This window comes from Neoarius graeffei, chromosome 25 (assembly GCF_027579695.1).
Source record: "Neoarius graeffei isolate fNeoGra1 chromosome 25, fNeoGra1.pri, whole genome shotgun sequence".
Taxonomy (NCBI): domain Eukaryota; kingdom Metazoa; phylum Chordata; class Actinopteri; order Siluriformes; family Ariidae; genus Neoarius; species Neoarius graeffei.
This window is the reverse complement of record NC_083593.1, coordinates 50,065,216-50,083,453: the sequence shown is the minus strand read 5'-3', so window position 1 is coordinate 50,083,453 and position 18,238 is coordinate 50,065,216. Positions and strand designations below refer to the sequence as shown.

At 41.3% G+C, this 18,238-nt stretch overlaps 1 protein-coding gene across 1 annotated transcript; it reads left to right on the top strand.

The window, feature by feature from the left end:
• The first annotated feature begins 5,169 nt into the window (after window positions 1-5,169).
• pmaip1 (phorbol-12-myristate-13-acetate-induced protein 1) lies at window positions 5,170-10,885 on the top strand. The gene is made up of 2 exons (XM_060909588.1): window positions 5,170-5,272; window positions 9,276-10,885. The coding sequence occupies exons 1-2, from the start codon at window positions 5,260-5,262 to the stop codon at window positions 9,407-9,409; spliced, it is 147 nt and encodes a 48-aa protein (XP_060765571.1). The 5' UTR covers window positions 5,170-5,259; the 3' UTR covers window positions 9,410-10,885.
• Window positions 10,886-18,238: the final 7,353 nt, after the last annotated feature.

The following is an 18,238-nucleotide window of genomic DNA, read 5'->3' as shown; positions in this document are numbered from 1 at the left end:
ATATTAAGAAGTTTGGAGATAATGACCACAAGTTTGGAGTCTGTACCACATACTTAACATACACTCTTATTTTTTTCAAGTGTTTTTCAAGGGTTTGCTTAAACTGTTTTTGAGAGTTTTTATTTAGTGGTGTTTGGTGAAATAATTTCCCTTAAATTTAAAATAACGGGAAAATAAGAAACAATCAAAAAGTAATGTTTCAAAGCTGTTTATTAATTCTTCGTACTGCACAAACTAGCCCCATCCTTTTGGCTACGAGCGGAGCCAGCGGAGTCAAACGCGCGTTGTTCACTAGCCGTAGCTATCTTTCCTGTTGTGCTTTCTCCAGCGTCGCGCAGCCTTGTCGTCACTCCTGCAAAAGCCCGCCCAAAGAATCCAAACAAAAACCTTGCGTTGTGATTAGCGGGCACGATTTGATGCCCGGGGTGTTTTGTTGATATGGTGCGAGGCTAGACCCACTCGCAGGCAAAAAATATTTTTGGCCGCTAGGCGGGTGGGTCTAGTTTACTAGGCTAGCGTTCCCTGCCATAATTTCAGCGAGCATATTGGTTCATAAGGAAACTTTGCGAAGAGTTGTTGACTGACTGCCGCTGACGCAACACACAGGCATAGTTAGAAAGTCAGGATGCACTGGTTTACACTTTACACACACACGCGTAGGCTACGTGGGGGTGGGGTTGGGGTTGGTTTGCTGGCAGCTTTGTCCCCCCCAGTTCAAAAAACGTATCTGCGCCCCTGATGGATGGATGTATGTTTGAGCACATTGCAGGGCTAATCCAGACTGTAGTAACCCATTCATTACATATTAATTAATCTGTTATCGATTGATGCACAAAATTGCCCACATTCTCCAAAACAGCAACTGCCACCTTGCTTGCATTTTGGGCAGCACGGTGGTGTAGTGGTTAGCACGGTCGCCTCACAGCAAGAAGGTTCAGGGTTCGAACCCAGGGCCTTTCTGTGCGGAGTTTGCATGTTCTCCCCATGTCTGCGTGGGTTTCTTCCAGGTGCTCCGGTTTCCCCCACAGTTCAAAGACATGTAGTTAGGTTAACGTGGGGCGGCCTTGGGCTGAAGTGCCCTTGAGCAAGGTACCGAACCCCTGACTGCTCTCCAGGCGCTGTAGTGTGGCTGCCCACTGCTCTGGGTGTGTGTGCGTGTGTTCACTGCTTCAGATGGGTTAAATGCAGAGGATGAATTTCGCTGTGCTTGAAGTGTGCATGTGACAAATAAAGGTTTCTTCTTCTTCTTCTTAAAAAATATTCTGCCCTTATTCTGAAAAAGACAATATTCTTACTAAAATGTTTACATGCCTAATGAGACGGGAACTCAGAAGAGTTAGCCTCTGCCAAGCCACAGATCCGGATTCGCATCAAAATCTAATCAATTGTGCCTTGGCCCACCTTTCCTCCAAATTTCATCAAAATCCGTTCATTACTTTTTGAGTTACTTGAGAAACAAACAGAGGTGAAAACATAACTTCCTCCAACAAAGTTGGCAGATGTAATGAAAATGAATATTCCACTAATATTCCCGTTTACATGCAGCTGCAGTGTTGTGCAAGTTCACACTTTTTTTGAACTAGTTCAAGTTCAGTTCAAACATGTTAAAAGTGAACTGTTCATGTTCATAGTTCACAGTTTTAATTCTGAACTAGTTCAAAGTTCAGTTCATTTTACTTTTAGGTGGGATATGAAAATAAAGACGAAAATCATATGCTACATTCTAACTCAAAACTACTCACATATTATAGATATTATATTCTATCACACAAAATGGAAGTTATTGTACATACTATATATGGAAAAAAGGACAAAATATTTTGATTTCTTCACTGACTCAACCACTGCTACCAAAACGTTACACGTGACTTCAAACAAATGCTTTCAGTTTCAACTAACAGTAACTTCTAATAAACGACAACTAGACTTCCTCATAAATGTGTGTGTTTCTAAAAAGATGACTGCCAATATACACTGAAGGAGTGCTATTTTAAGATCCATATCAACAGCATTGACCATATCAACCATATTGATCAGACAGAGGGATGCATGCTCAAGGGCTTTTTATTTCTCAAAATACAAAACAGGAAAACTTCAGATAGCCTCATTCTTCAGTACACATCTGTGTATGCACACAACAATCAAATTTCTAAAATTATTTGGCATTGTACTCATCTGTGTTCTCCGTGCCGCTACTTGAACTTTCACTGGCCATGTTGCTGTGAGTGTGCGCCGGCTGTGGTGTGCGCGCTGTCTGCTGCCTGTAGCTAGGGAACGCTGGGTTACGCCTACTCTGCTCTGCTGCATCGTGGGTAACATAGTATGGAGCCAAATCATAGAGCCATCCACTATCTCCGGCTTCACACTACGTTATCCATGATGCATTGCACACACGCGGCACCTCAGGGCAGTGAGTGACAACAACATCAGACTGACAGTGAAGTAGTAGAACGTAAAATATCTTGCAAGTGCCACTCGATTCATCAGGTTTCATAACCTAATGCTGTTCACATGACCGGTATCAAATTCTGAATATTGTCATAGAAATGTCAATGCGGTGTCTAAATTCAACGCGTATCTGATGCCTCACATTACAAGTTGTTCGTTATTATTATTCAACACTGGGATCTAACAAAGGGATATTGGCAGATTCCCTTGGCTCCCCTATCCTGCGAAATAAACGGCCTTTTCCACCCTGTTTGGTTTAAACCAGTTTGTCACACTTCCGTTCAGGTTATTCAGGGCCCCGGCGATATTCCAGCAGGTCATGGACAAAATCCTCTGCCTGCATGCTGCAGCCTATCTCAACGACAACATTATATATAGCAACAATTGGCTGTGAAATGTAAAACACCTCAGAGCGGTTCTGGGGTCATTGATGCATGTGGGCCTCACAGTTAACCCAAAGATGTGTGCAATTGGGCAGGTGGAAGTACAGTATCTGCGCTTCCACTTGGGTCATGGGCAGATGCGTCCCCAAATTGACAAGACCACAGCAATTGCGACCTGCTCAAGACCAAAAAGGGGTTGAGACAGTTCCTGGGGCTGGCTGGCTGGCTATTATCGTAGGTTTGTGCCTCACTGTTTGGACGTCACCAGCCTGCTGACTGATTTCACTAAAAACGGAGCGCCAGATCCGGTCCAGTGGATGAAGCCATGCCAACAGGCTTTCACTCAGGTCAAGGCTGCACTGTGTGGTGGACTTTTCCAGGTTTAGATATTAATTTAATTATGCCTTGTTTCATTGTTGTCATTAGTTCCTTTGTTGTAGGAGGTTATATTTTCACCTCTGTTTGTTTGTTTGCTTGACTTTTCCCAACATAACTCAAAAATTTGTGACCAGATTTGGATGAAATTTGGAGGAAAGGTGCGCCATGGACCAAAGAACAGTTGATAAGATTTTGATGCAATTCTGGTTATGTATGTGGATCCAGGATTCGGATATGTATGTGGATCCAGGATTTTTTTTGTCTTTTTCCAATCTAACTCAAGAATTCGGGAACAGATTTGATGAAATTTGGAGGAAAGGTGCGCCATGTACCAAGGAACAATTGGTAAGATTTTGATGCAATTCCAGATATGCATGTGGATCCAGGATTTGGATATGTACATGGATCCATTTTTTTTTTTTACTGTTTCCAACGTAACTCAAGAATTCGTGAACAGATTTGGATGAAATTTGGTGGATGGCTTTAATATTTTGATTTTTTTTTTCTTCCCAGAAATGTTTTAAAAGTTAGATGTTATATCATCTGGATTTGTTTTTAATAGATGGTACAATCAAATTCTAGTTAGTGAGGTGAGAAAGAGAGTGCAGGCAGGGTCAAGCAGTTGGAGAAGGATTTCGGGAGTCATTTGTGCTAGGAAAGTCCCAGCAAAAGTGAAAGGTAAGATGTATAAGACAGTAGTGAGACCAGCTGTGATGTACGGATTGGAGATAGTACCCTTAACGAAGAGACAGGAGGCAAAGTTGGAGGTGGCGGAGTTGAGGACGTTAAGGTTGGACAGGATAAGGAACGAGCACATCAGAGGGACAGCGCATGTGGTGAGCTTGGGAATTAAGCTAAGAGAGATGATACTGAGATGGTATGGGCACATCCTGAGAAGAGATGCAGAGCATGTTGGAAGGAGAATGTTGAGGATGGAGCTGCCAGGCACACGAAAACGAGGAAGGCCAAAGAGGAGATACATGGACGTGGTGAGAGAGGACATGAAAGTGGCAGGTGTGGTAGAGAAGGATGTGGAAGACAGGGAGCAATGGAGACGAAAGATCTGCTGTGGCGACTCCTAATCGGGAGCAGCCAAAAGAAGAAGAAGATGGTACAATCAAATTCTTCAATTTTCAGGTACAGCATCTCTCAATGTGTCATCTATTGTTTATCTCATCTCATCTCATTATCTCTAGCCGCTTTATCCTTCTACAGGGTCGCAGGCAAGCTGGAGCCTATCCCAGCTGACTACGGGCGAAAGGCGGGGTACACCCTGGACAAGTCGCCAGGTCATCACAGGGCTGACACATAGACACAGACAACCATTCACACTCACATTCACACCTACGGTCAATTTAGAGTCACCAGTTAACCTAACCTGCATGTCTTTGGACTGTGGGGGAAACCGGAGCACCCAGAGGAAACCCACACGGACACGGGGAGAACATGCAAACTCCACACAGAAAGGCCCTCGCTGGCCCCGGGGCTCGAACCCAGGACCTTCTTGCTGTGAGGCGACAGCGCTAACCACTACACCACCGTGCCGCCCTCTATTGTTTATCTTTTTCAAAAAAAATATGTATAACTGAGCATTCTGTGTGGAATAGTATGATGCATAAAGAGTGCTTTCAAACTCGAATATCATTTTTCCCCTGTCTGTACTTGACTAAATGACTGAAATGTGATATTATTCTCGTGACAAAAAGACCAGCACCTCTGAATGACTCATCGGGAAAATCCTCGTCTGACAAGAACCACGTCACCCAGTCAGTTGTGTAAGACGTCAGAGCCAAATCGTAAATTATCTCCACTTCCTTTGCACGCGCACTACGTCGGGTTGAAATCGATTGTTTCTGCACTCTGTCCTAGTGCACTACGTGTCCAGTGTGGAGTTTTTTTGGAGCGCAGCCCTTCTAAAAATAACTAACAGAAATAGCTGCCAGCAGAAGCGGAAGTAAAATCGTGTTATTTAACTTCAGCAGTGGAAGAGCGAGCGAGCATTTCTTTATTTTGCTTTCCCTCATAACAAGGACGAGATTTACTTCTGAAAATGGCGAGCAAAGGTAAACAGGATATACATTAACATTGTGATAATGTGTTTGTTTTGTTTTCAGGAGATTTTTTTTTAAATTATAATTGTGTGAAAGCCTTCTTCTTCTTCTAGTTGTTGTTGTTAATAGTAATAGTAGTATTAGTATTCGGAAAGCATTTATTGGGTTGTATTACTACACAAAAGTCTACACAAAACAAAAAACCTGTAACTTTTTCATACATTTTTCTTTTCTCTGTTCACCAAAACAAAACAACTAAAACAAAGCAAAACAAACCCCCAAAATAAATGTAACTTTGTTCATAGTTGTCAGAAAATTTAAAGACTTTTAAAGCCTATTTCAAGCCCTTTTCAGTGCTACTATTTATAATAGACACATCAAGTTCATGTTCTTGTCACACACCGAGCGCCAGTGTAACAATGTATAATAATAATGTAATTATAATGTAATTATAATGTAATTACTTCATCCTGGTCAGGGTCTCACTGGGTGCGAAGCAGGAATACGATCTGGATGGGACGTCAGTCTATCGTACGACACCATCCAACACACACACACTCATTCACCCTTAGGGGTAATCTAGCAATACTAGTCCATACAGGCATGTGTGGGGATTTTTAAAGAGGACACTGCAAGAATCCGACACAGACACAGGAAGAACATGCACAGAAACCCCACACACACATGAACCTGAGCTCATGATCACTTTATAATTAAGTTTAACTAAAGAAAAAAAAATCAGGGGAGATTTTTCCTTTTAATTTACGCAGCTAAGGAATGACTTCACTCGTATCTATATCTCTAGATTGTCTTTTCGTTCTCCCTGTTCTTATCACCGTTTGTGCTGTGTTGTTAATCAGGATTTGCAAGCAGTTAATCATAAAATTGTCGTCATCATCATCATGTTTCAGGAGCTGATTGAGGAAATTAAGAAGAGAAACCATGAATCACTCATAGGGAAATCCTCATCCTTAGTCATTCCACAAAAAATATGTCATCCAGTCAGCTGCATTTTACACTTTGGACTCAAATCGAATCCTGGAGCTGTGAAACAGCAACACTGTGTGATTTAAAAAAAATAATAACCTTCTGATTTCTTAGCCAGCTTAGATTCATTTTTGGTGCGATTCGGAAAGTTATAAAAGAAATATCATGCTCAATATATGTAAAAATGTGTGTGCGCATGTACACAGTGTCTTGTGATACTGGGTGTGTCTCTGCCACATGCCCAGTGTTTCCTGGATATATTATAATACAGGTATTTACCCGTAGTAGTCGCTCTTATCTAGAGCAACTTAGAACATATCCAGAGCAGTAAGGGGTTTGGTGCCTTGCTCAAGGGCACTTAAAGTGCATATCACGGGTAAATTCAGGAGCAAGATCGATGTAATTCTCCTATTTTATATTAAACTTTGGTCAGATATCTGTCACATTTTGCATTTTGTGCAATTTTTTTTTTACCTTGCGCAATACCAGAAAAATTCAGTTGAAATCAAGCCATTTGAGGCGAATTGGTCCGCCGCTGAAAAAACTTGGCATTTGGATTTCCCGACAAACATTGATTTTTGTGACGTCGTGTGCGGGACGCCTCCTTCTGAATCCTACATCAGCGCTGGTTTGTTTATGAGAAAACGACCTGGTGGTTTTCTGCACATTTCTTCAACGTTATCACGTAATTATTAAAATGGTTAACAGATGTATCGTAGGAGGGTGTAGCAACACCAATCTTGATGGGATTAGTACTCATCATTTTCCAAAAGACTATGGAATCAATTTTGTGCCAAAATGTTCATACAATGCTTTTGAAATATCAAACAAAAACGACAAATCTCATCTCATCTCATTATCTGTAGCCGCTTTATCCTGTCCTACAGGGTCGCAGGCAAGCTGGAGCCTATCCCAGCTGACTACGGGCGAAAGGCGGGGTACACCCTGGACAAGTCGCCAGGTCATCACAGGGCTGACACATAGACACAGACAACCATTCACACTCACATTCACACCTACGCTCAATTTAGAGTCACCAGTTAACCTAACCTGCATGTCTTTGGACTGTGGGGGAAACCGGAGCACCCGGAGGAAACCCACGCGGACACGGGGAGAACATGCAAACTCCACACAGAAAGGCCCTCGCCGGCCCCGGGGCTCGAACCCAGGACCTTCTTGCTGTGAGGCGACAGCACTAACCACTACACCACCGTGCCGCCCCCTATTACTCTTCAGAAACCTTTTATTTTTGTTCCGCGTCTTTCTCAGTTTTGTTTGCCGTAATTTATTTTGGTTGCAATTCCAGCTTTCTCGTTTGCGCTCCCTGACTTTTTGTTTGCAGTTTTGGCACAAACTTCACGTGTGGGTGGGCTGTCCAGGAATGCATTCCCATTGGCTAACTTGTGTTTGACTGACAGCTCCACTCAGCCATTCCCTACTCGGATTCTGGCGGACTGTTTGACGAGTGACCGATCCATTGACGGTAAACAAGGATCGAGTGGACTTCAGTGACGACTATGATATTGAATTTACACTTTGTTGAATTAACAAAAATAAAAGGTTTCTGAAGAGTAATAGACTGATATTTTGCACGATTCCACGAATAATTTGTTTGCCAGTCTAAAAAAATTGACTTTTTTTTCTTTTTTTGTATTTTGATTTGTCGTTTTTGTTTGATATTTCAAAAGTATTGTATGAACATTTTGGCACAAAATTGATTCCATAAAAGACCGGACAATGAGGGAGAAATGGGAGCGCTTGGTCTACACAGGCTGTGCACTGAAACCGTGCAAAGCTCGCGCAGCCTGCTGGCGCTTCCGCAGGTGACGTCACGAATATGGCTCCAGGCTCCCTTGGGATTTTTCCAGACGCGTTTTGTTATTTTATTTTTTTCTGCTGTAGACAGATGGCCTTGTGCAAAATTACCCTTCTGGATGAGTGTGTAAAGGGACATACTTTCATATATATATAAAAAAAATGAAATTGGTCCAGAATATGCACTTTAAGCCATTCCTGTTGGTCCAGGGAATCAAACCAGCAACCTTTTTGATCCCAAAGCTGCTTCTTTAACTTTTAGGATACGACGGGCTCCAGAACAGGATAAAGCGGTTACCTGAAGATGAGTGAACATGCTATATCTATCTGTTATAACAGATGGATGAATGTAGGACTGTAAGGCCAAGTTTACATTAGACCGTATCAGCGGATCATCAGATTAACGTTTTAAAAACAATTAGTGTGCACACAGCAACGCCAATACACGATTTGCATGCACATAGCAACGGCAATACACGGATACGCTCGGCTCCGCAGGCATCCTGCGCTCCAAATCACTCCGCCCTGAACAGCGAGTGCCCTCTGGAGGGTGCGCACTCCGGCCCTGCGCAGCTCACAGAGCGCGCGAGTGGAGCGCACAAGCAGTGATTCGGGACTGAGCCGCTGTGTGTGAGATCCCAGCGCATATCACTTACCACTTGCAAGTGGAAGGATGACAAGCCTAAAGACCATCATAACTACACAATGGGCAGTATTTGCATCAGTATTTTCAGTATTTTCATACTTTTATACTCTTTAATGAAAGGTGATACAAGGTGGAAGTCCGCGCCGTTTTCAGCAGTCGCGTCACATGACCAACACCAGCGAATCAGGAAGGTGGATGTCACAGTGACGTTGTCCAATGACGACGCCAGCTAGAGCTCAGCACAGCGTATCCGCGTATTCTCAATGTTTACACAGCACCGGAGCTGATACGATCTGGATTGAATACGTGGACCCTGGCGGATTCCCGTTTCCCGGCGTTTCCAGGCGGTTTAATGTAAACGGACAGTGCATCCGCGAAGAAAACGAGACAGATACGGTCTAATGTAAACTTGGCCTAAGGGGAAAAAAAAAAACCTCATCCCAAGTAACATATCAGCCAGACTATGTAGTTGAGTTATTGTGCTTAGGAACAAATGTGTCTTTAAACATGATTACGAGATTATAGTGATTAATTTTGTGTCTCTCTGTCTCCCCGTTTTTCTCTTAGAGAAGTCTGTGGTGGCTGAATGCGCGCTCCAGCTGCGTGCACTTGGAGATCTGATCTACTGGAAATACATGCTGCTGGAGTTTCTGGCGAGAACTTTACAAGCAGCGAACGAGGATCCAGCAGGAGGGACATAAGTCCGAAACAGGAAACTTTGTGAAGATTATGACGAAGAAGAGGTCACTGGAAGCCTTCGCAGATATGGGTGCACATTTTCTGCACCCATCAGGAAAAAAGAAAAAAATTCTGTGATGGTGGTTTCTCAAACGGAAGGCGGCTGAGTCGCACCTTGCTGTTGGTCAGCGACGTCTGGGGAAACCTTCTTATCTGCTATTTTACTACTTTGGAGGACAAAGGGGACTTTGGACTGTGTGGTGTCGTGGACTCGATGCAGAACTGGATTATGATGTCTTCTATGACGGCTTGGTCACATTCTGTCACAGAGACACGATCATAAACCCCTTCGAATCAGGACGCTATTTATATACATCTACATAAATCCTGTTACATTTCTATAAGTTGTTGCTTTAAAAAAGGACGCCAAGAGACTAAATCTAATTAATTGTGCTTTTGGATGTTTGCAGCCTTTTCTTTTCAGGGTTTAAAAAAAAAATACTTGACTAAACATAATGCTTGACTTTTACCTCAAGTTGGATTTCATCTGTGCCATTTCAGCGGGTTTTAAACTTATTTTTTATTTTTTACTTGACTTACTTGGTATCTCTCGAGGAAATCATATGCCAAGAGTGTGTAATAACATGTTCTCTGTATCAGATTATAACCGTCGACCTTATGTTATTCCTCAGTGCTATATGGCTTGTACAGGAAATGGGCTTGGGGAAACAGGAAAACCAAAAACACTTAGTATAATAGTCATAAGGAATTTGGGGACATTTTGGACGACATGGTTATGGAATAAAGATACAGGAAGCTGTAACGCATTGCTGTTTCTGATGACAGAACGGTGATGAGACGTTAACAAGATATCCTCTGCTTCCACTCTTCATTTACATCCCATGTTCTGTTTAGTCTTCTCCATCATCATTACTGTATTTGTTATCCGATGTCGTCGTCCTCCTATCGGTGGATTACCATCAGCCATCGCTGGCGGCAGTGGCGTTAAAATAACCGCCGATAACCTAAACACGTCACATAAAAAAATCCGTTTTAGGGTATGTGATTTTTGTCAGTGACAACAAAACGGGGTAAATCTCACAGCGCAAACCCGGCTTTAATTTCAGTGAACGAGGTTTACGAACCCCATCGAGGACTAATTTAGGTTCATAGATTTGGTGAGCACTTTCAAACCCACCGTACACTGTATTTATTTGGTGTTGTGTTTGATGAGGTGGACCATTTTGCTCTGGGTTTGATTTGTTACATTATTGTGCATTTTTATAATTGTATTGTGCTTTATTTTTTATTCACACTCTCAATACTTTTATCTCATTGTTGGTGTGGATAATAAACTGCTCATTTTGGGAACGGATAATTTTGGGATCCTGATACTTGTGTTATGTGGGAGTGTAACGATTCACCAGATTCATGAACTTATTTTTCCCATGTTGTTATTGAAAAAAAAATAAACGAAGAAAAATTTTATGACAAAAAAATTGCAACATTTATTTTCCATGTTCTTTACAGTATGTCAAGAGTTCCCCATTCTCTCTCTCTCTCGCGCGCGTGGTGTGTTTTCTTTCTCTCTCTCTCTTGCATGGTGTGTTTTCTTTCTCTCTCTCTCATGGTGTGTTTTCTTTCTCTCTCTCTCTCTCATGGTGTGTTTTCTTTCTCTCTCTCATGGTGTGTTTTCTTTCTCTCTCTCTCTCATGGTGTGTTTTCTTTCTCTCTCTCTCGCATGGTGTGTTTTCTTTCTCTCTCTCTCGCATGGTGTGTTTTCTTTCTTTCTCTCTCTCTCTCTCTCTCTCTCACATGTTGTGTTTTTTCTTTCTCTCTCTCTCGCATGGTGTGTTTTCTTTCTCTCTCTCTCTCATGGTGTGTTTTCTTTCTCTCGCATGGTGTGTTTTCTTTCTCTCTCTCTCGCATGGTGTGTTTTCTTTCTCTCTCTCTCGCATGGTGTGTTTTCTTTCTCTCTCTCTCGCATGGTGTGTTTTCTTTCTCTCTCATGGTGTGTTTTCTTTCTCTCTCTCATGTTGTGTTTTCTTTCTCTCTCTCTCGCATGGTGTGTTTTCTTTCTCTCTCTCTTGCATGGTGTGTTTTCTTTCTCTCTCTCTCTCATGGTGTGTTTTCTTTCTCTCTCTCATGGTGTTTTCTTTCTCTCTCTCTCGCATGGTGTTTTCTTTCTCTCTCTCTCGCATGGTGTGTTTTCTTTCTCTCTCTCTCTCATGGTGTGTTTTCTTTCTCTCTCTCTCTCTCGCATGGTGTGTTTTCTTTCTTTCTCTCTCTCGCATGGTGTGTTTTCTTTCTCTCGCATGGTGTGTTTTCTTTCTCTCTCTCTCTCATTCAGTGTTTTCTTTCTCTCTCTCTCTCTCTCTCTCTCACTCAGTGTTTTCTTTCTCTCTCTGTCTCTCTCTCTCTTTTGCTCGGTGTTTTCTCTCTCTCTCTCGCTCAGAGTTTTCTCTCTCTCTCTCTCGCTTGGTGTTTTCTCTCTCTCTTGCTCTGTTTTCTCTCTCTCTCTGCGTTTTCTCTCTCTCTCTCTCGCTTGGTGTTTTCTCTCTCTCTCTCTCGCTTTGTGTTTTCTCTCTCTCTCTCTCTCTCTCTCTGTGTTTTCTCTGTCTCTCTCTCGGTGTGTTTTCTCTTTCTCGCTTGGTGTGTTTTCTCTCTCTCTGTCTTGCTCTGTTTTTTTTCTCCCTCTCTGTGTTTTCTCTCTCTCTGTTTTCTCTCTCTCTTTGTGTTCTCTCTCTCGCTTGGTGTGTTTTCTCTCTGTCTCTCTCTCTTGCTTGGTGTTTTTTCTCTCTCTCTTGCTCAGTGTCTTCTTTCTCTCTCTCTCGGTGTGTTTTTTCTCTCTCTTTTTTCTCTCTCTCAGTGTGTTTTTTCTCCCTCTCTGTCTCTCTCGCTCTGTGTTTTCTCTCTCTGGTTGTTTCTCTCTCTCGCTTGGTGTGTTTTCTCCCCCCCCCCCCCGGGTGTGTTCTCTCTCTCTCTCTCTCTGTTTTCTCTCTCTCTCTCTCTCTCACACACACACACACAAACACACAGATATATGAGTTCATTAAAAAACATGTATTTATTCCATGTGCATATTGTTCCAGACAGAATGTGCAATTCTTTTCAAATCCGTGCGAACGAGAGGAATATATACACAGTATGACAAAACCAGTGCATTATTTGGCTCACAGCAGTGACTTTAGACAAAAATCTCTCTTTCTCATTCCTTAAACATGCCGATATTTTCTTTAATACATGCGCTTGCAGCTGATGCAAATGGGAATGAGCTCATGTATAAGATTATAGAAGCAAACATAATCCAACAAAGCATGTGTTTTAAGAAAGAAAGTGGACAAAAAAAAAAGAAATGAAAAGCTGAATCAAAAATGTTAAAAATCCACAATAACAGAAACAGTGATACAGCTTTTCACAATCTAGACGTGAACAACTGAATCATGAACACATTTTAGACACAATTACATTTTCAATTCTCACACAAGATGTTTTAGAAATGCTAAATCACAACTGTACAACACGCTGATCTGGACACAGCTGGCAGCAACCTCAATCCAATCTACTCGGATTAATCATGTCAAATCTTACAGGCAGCCGTAATCCCGTACCGTTTGGTGACGTGGAGCAGAAGAAGGATGTCATACAAACAGTAACTTGGTTGAGAGAAGTGTCAAACATATTGTTACAAAAAAAAAAGCACTTTAAGAAATGCAGAAATCATACAATTAATGAAGCCGATTACTTCGTCAATTCATTCCCTGCTAGCATTCGAAAGGATGTCTCCAGTCATGTGCTGTCCTGATACTTATATATTCAACATATTCAACATCGTCGTCATCCAAAATACATCGGGAAAGTTACACGTACTCAGAGCGGAGTTAAACGTTCGCTTAAGTCCGATTTTATTATCCAAAATACCTGGGGATATTTCACACCTCAAAGGTTGCCAGATTGTCTTTCATAGGAGGATCAAAGACAGGATTTTTAATAGCTTTAAATACCTACCGCTACTTTTAAACACAAACACCTGCTTTTAAGACAGAAAAAAAAATCCGGGATAGAAAATACGGACCGAAGAAGGAAATTAGGGTTTATCTATTTTATAATTTTTCTACACATAAGTAGATGGAATGGATCAAACGAAATGTAATAGTGATCTAGGATATCATCAATATACGAAAGCCGAGAGAGGCCCTTCATATAATCTTTTTTTTTATTCACCTTGTTATCCCGAGATAACGACATAATTAATTCAGGATCTCGAGAAAACAAAACCGTTATCCCGAGATAACGACATAATTAATTCAGGATGGCGAGAAAACAACACAACTAATTTGAGATCTCGAGAAAACAAAACAATTATTCCGTGATCTCGAGAAAACTAGACAATTATTCCGTGATCTCGAAAAAACAAAACAATTATTTCATGAGCTCGAGAAAACAGCTGAGATTTCTAGCAGAGCTGCGCCCCCCTGTGGGTCAGACACCGAAGACTTAGAAATTGGCGGACATGGGGGCATCGTGGCTCAGGTGGATAAGGCGCCATACCATAAATCCGGGGACCCGGGTTTGATTCCGACCCGAGGTCATTTCCCAATCCCTCCCCGTCTCTCTCTCTCTTGCTCATTTCCTGTCTCTACACTGTCCTATCCAATAAAGGTGAAAAAGCCCAAAAAGAAATTGGCGGACATGTAACAGAGCAGAAATGGCTTTTTACGATGCCTTGAGACGGCAACCCCTGATCAAAATATTGCCTTATTAGGTGATCGATTATTCCAGACATTCTAATGACCAAAGTTGCGTCTATACAGAATGAGAAATAGCCCCAAAGTCAGCATATCACAAGTCTCTTGGCGCACCTGAATGAACCATTTCTCAGCTGTTTACTCGAGATCATGAAATAATTGTTTTATTTTCTCGAGATCTCGAAATAACGGTTTTGTTTTCTCGAGATCTTGAATTAGTTGTGTTGTTTTCTCGAGATCCTGAATTAATTATGTCGTTATCTCGGGATAACAAGGTGAGTAAAAAAAAAGGATTATATGAAGGGCCTCTCTCGGCTTCCGTATCAATATACTATACCGTATCAGTCAGAACTTTGGACACGCCTTCTAATGCAATGCGTTTTCTTTATTTTTTATTAATTAAAAGACACTAATTCATGTCTTAAAGTAATGATAGATGTTGTTTCTCTTTAGTTAGTTGAGCGGTTTTTGACATAATATGGATTACTACAGTTGTGGAATATGACAATTTAGTGTATTTTTATTATTAGCTCATCTGGCTGACAGGCGATGAGCTTATGCCATCAAGTGTTGTCCCAAATTTGCATAATTGCAATTAATAATGAAGATATGGAGTAATTAAATCAATCCGTAATGAGCAGTTTCCACACAAATCGCTTCTTCTCCCTCAGTTCTTCACTGATTTTGATTCTTTCTGGTATGAAGGTCGGGGTACCTAGGGTGCATATAACTTCTACTCAGATTTGCTTCATTACAATTTATTAATGAAGTTATGGACTAATTAAGCCTTAATGACCAACAAAAATCTCTTCTTCTCAGTCAATTTCTCACAGTTTTGGATTCTTTCTGGCAAATAGGTTGGTATTCCCAGGGTGTACTGTATATCGCTTCTATATATAGTGTATATAGCTCGCAACATTTATTGTGCAAGGTGGCCCACTTTAGATCATTCCTTATGGACTAGACAGGGCCGGAGTGAGCAACACCATCATTGACGGTCTCGTTTATTATTTACTGTTTGATGATTTCAAACACATTAAGAAGCAAGAAACTCGTCCACTAATTAACTTTTGATGAGACACACCTGTTAAAGGAGAACTGAAGGAAAATTTTTTACCATCAACATTCTATTTATCTCATTTTATTAAATACAGGAATGCATGTTTGATCGCTATTTTGTCGCTGCTAGAGCAAGTTATGAGTGTTTGAAATATGCTCTGTAATATATCAGTCCATATGTCAAAGCAATGGCCGTAAATGAGATTTATTGAGACCTGTGCGAGACGTCGTAGGACGGAAGTAAAACGTACAGCGGAAATCAAAGTGACCAACATCTGCTAATGTTCCCTGTGTCTGAAATCGCTCACTCGTTCACTACTCCCTATATAGGGAATTACTATATAGAGGACTATATAGTGAGCTCATTGGTAAAATGAAAAAATGCTTTCGGACACTAGTCCGTCGCGCTGGTATTTACATCATTACTGTCACACAATTAAAACGTGCCAGATCAGTCGGCTGGTGGGTTTTCAAAATAATAAATACTTGCATGTATTTTTGTGATAAATCCATATTATACTGAGCGCATTTCCCACATTAATCAATACAAAGCACCTGCATCTTTCAGTTCTTTTAAAAATCAAGGCTGAATACTTTCTTCTTCGCCGCTGCCTTTTATTAAATCAAATTTGAGACTTTTAATTTGATTTCTTTCAGCACAACTGAAAAAAAAGACGCGCGCGCCCTCTTTCGAATGCTGACGCAATCAAGCCGGAAGTTTTGTTTGTTTTGATAGCAATCAGGAAAGTTTGAAAAAAGTAGGCAGTAATCGCCATTTAAACTCGTTTTTGTGCAATATTTCGTTTGGAAAACAGTTTTCAAAATGGCGGCACTGACACCTGGCTGACACTTCACGTTTCGAAGTCTCGCACAAGTCTCGTGAAGATCTCGTGGATAAGCGACGCCTGCCGTGGACCAAACGAACTACATTCAACACAGTTAAAAACCGAACAGGCCGATAAGTATAATATTTAATTGCAATTAGTTGCCAATACGAGTCACGATATAAGGTTACTAAACGCGAAAATGTAATTGAATAACACGTCAATTAAGAAATAAAGCAAGTTTAAAAATGACTTCATTTCCCCTTTAATTGAAAAGCATTCCAGGTGACTCCCTCATAAAGCTGGGTAAGATAATGCCAATAGTGTGCAAAATGTCATCAAGGTAAACACTGGACACTTTGAAGAATCTAAAATATCAAACATATGTTGTTGTTTTCTGCGATGATCTGGTGACTTGTCCAGGGTGTACCCCGCCTCTCACCCATAGTCAGCTGGGATAGGCTCCAGTTTGCCCGTGACCCTGCACAGGATAAGCGGCTACAGATAATGGATGGATGTTATTTCATAGTTTTGATGTCTTCAGTATTGTATGGAGAATAGTCAAAGTACAGAAAAACCTCTGAATCAGTAGGGGTGTCCAAACTTTTGACCGGTACTGTATTGGTGCATGAAATGAACGGCTGCTGAATAGCACTTGATCCTGCACACATTTGGGTTGTGTAAGGCTTGCAGAGGTAACAAGCCTGGAAATACTGAATGGAAACCAGGAGAACCCACCATGGTGAGAGATGGGATGCCAGGCCACCATAGGAACCCCCACCCACCCCCTCATACACACACCTACCTAGGGGCAATTTGCATAACCAAGCCACCTATATTCAAGTTTTTGGACAGTGGAAAGAAACCAGAGAACCTGGAGGAAACTCACACACGCACACACACACACACACACACACACACACACACACACACACACAGGAAACGTGAATCTTCACACAGATGGTAACCTGAGCTCAGGATCAGACTGGTGACCCTGGAACACTGAGAACTTCACCAATGCATCATACGTATACATTTAATATTGGTTTAGAGTGTTGTTACAGTCCAAAATCATAAAAATATACCTACAGGTAAACTCCACTGTACATATAGTCCATAATTCCTGCATAATTTCTGTAGCTGTTTCCAAGATCGAAATTTTGATTCAGTTTTGGTCTCATCATAGAATGATAATGATTCGTTTCTCTTCATGCTTTTACCACCGTATCTGATTGGGTAGCATTTTAACATTAAATCAACCTTCGGCAACGTGGTGGTGCTACTTCAGCGAGCTAATTTTATTCACGGGAATGAATTCTGGCCCAAACATGACTGTTAATCCAAACACCCTTCACCTCACTGTAATGACGGAGGAGTGACGTGCCCATGTTTGTGTTGAATAATGCAATAAAAAGTGTAAATTGTTATCAGCACAAGAGCTGAAAGAATAATAGAAAAACTATACAATATTATAAAGCAGGAAAAAAAATGATATAATGTATTTATTCTATCCACATTCACTGGATATGAGAAATCGTACGCTCTGATTGGCTACTCTACTACTATTATATCAGCTCATATCCCGTGAATAGAGAAAAAAAATGGCGGAGCGTGTTGCTGAATCTACGGAAGCCGCGAGAGGCCCTTTATATAATCTTTTTTTATTCACCTTGTTATCCCGAGATAAAGACATAATTAATTCAGGATCTCGAGAAAACAACACAACTAATTCGAGATCTCGAGAAAACAAAACGATTATTCCGTGATCTCGAGAAAACAAGACAATTATTCCGTGATCTCGAAAAAAACCAAAACAATTATTTCATGATCTCGAGAAAACAGCTGAGATTTCTAGCAGAGCTGCGCCCCCTATGGGTCAGACAATGAAGACTTAGAAATTGGCAGACATGTAACAGAGCAGAAATGGCTTTTTACGATGCCTTGAGAGAGAGGGGGGTCCCAGAGGAGAACATCACCCGGATAATTTTGAAATTATCCCTTATTAAAAGACTTAATGCAGTCTCTCCCTGTGTCAACCCCTGATCAAAATATTGCCTTATTAGGTGATCGATTATTCCAGACATTCTAATGACCAAAGTTGCATCTATACAGAATGAGAAATAGCCCCAAAGTCAGCATATCACAAGTCTCTTGGCGCACCTGAATGAACCATTTCTCAGCTGTTTACTCGAGATCATGAAATAATTGTTTTATTTTCTCG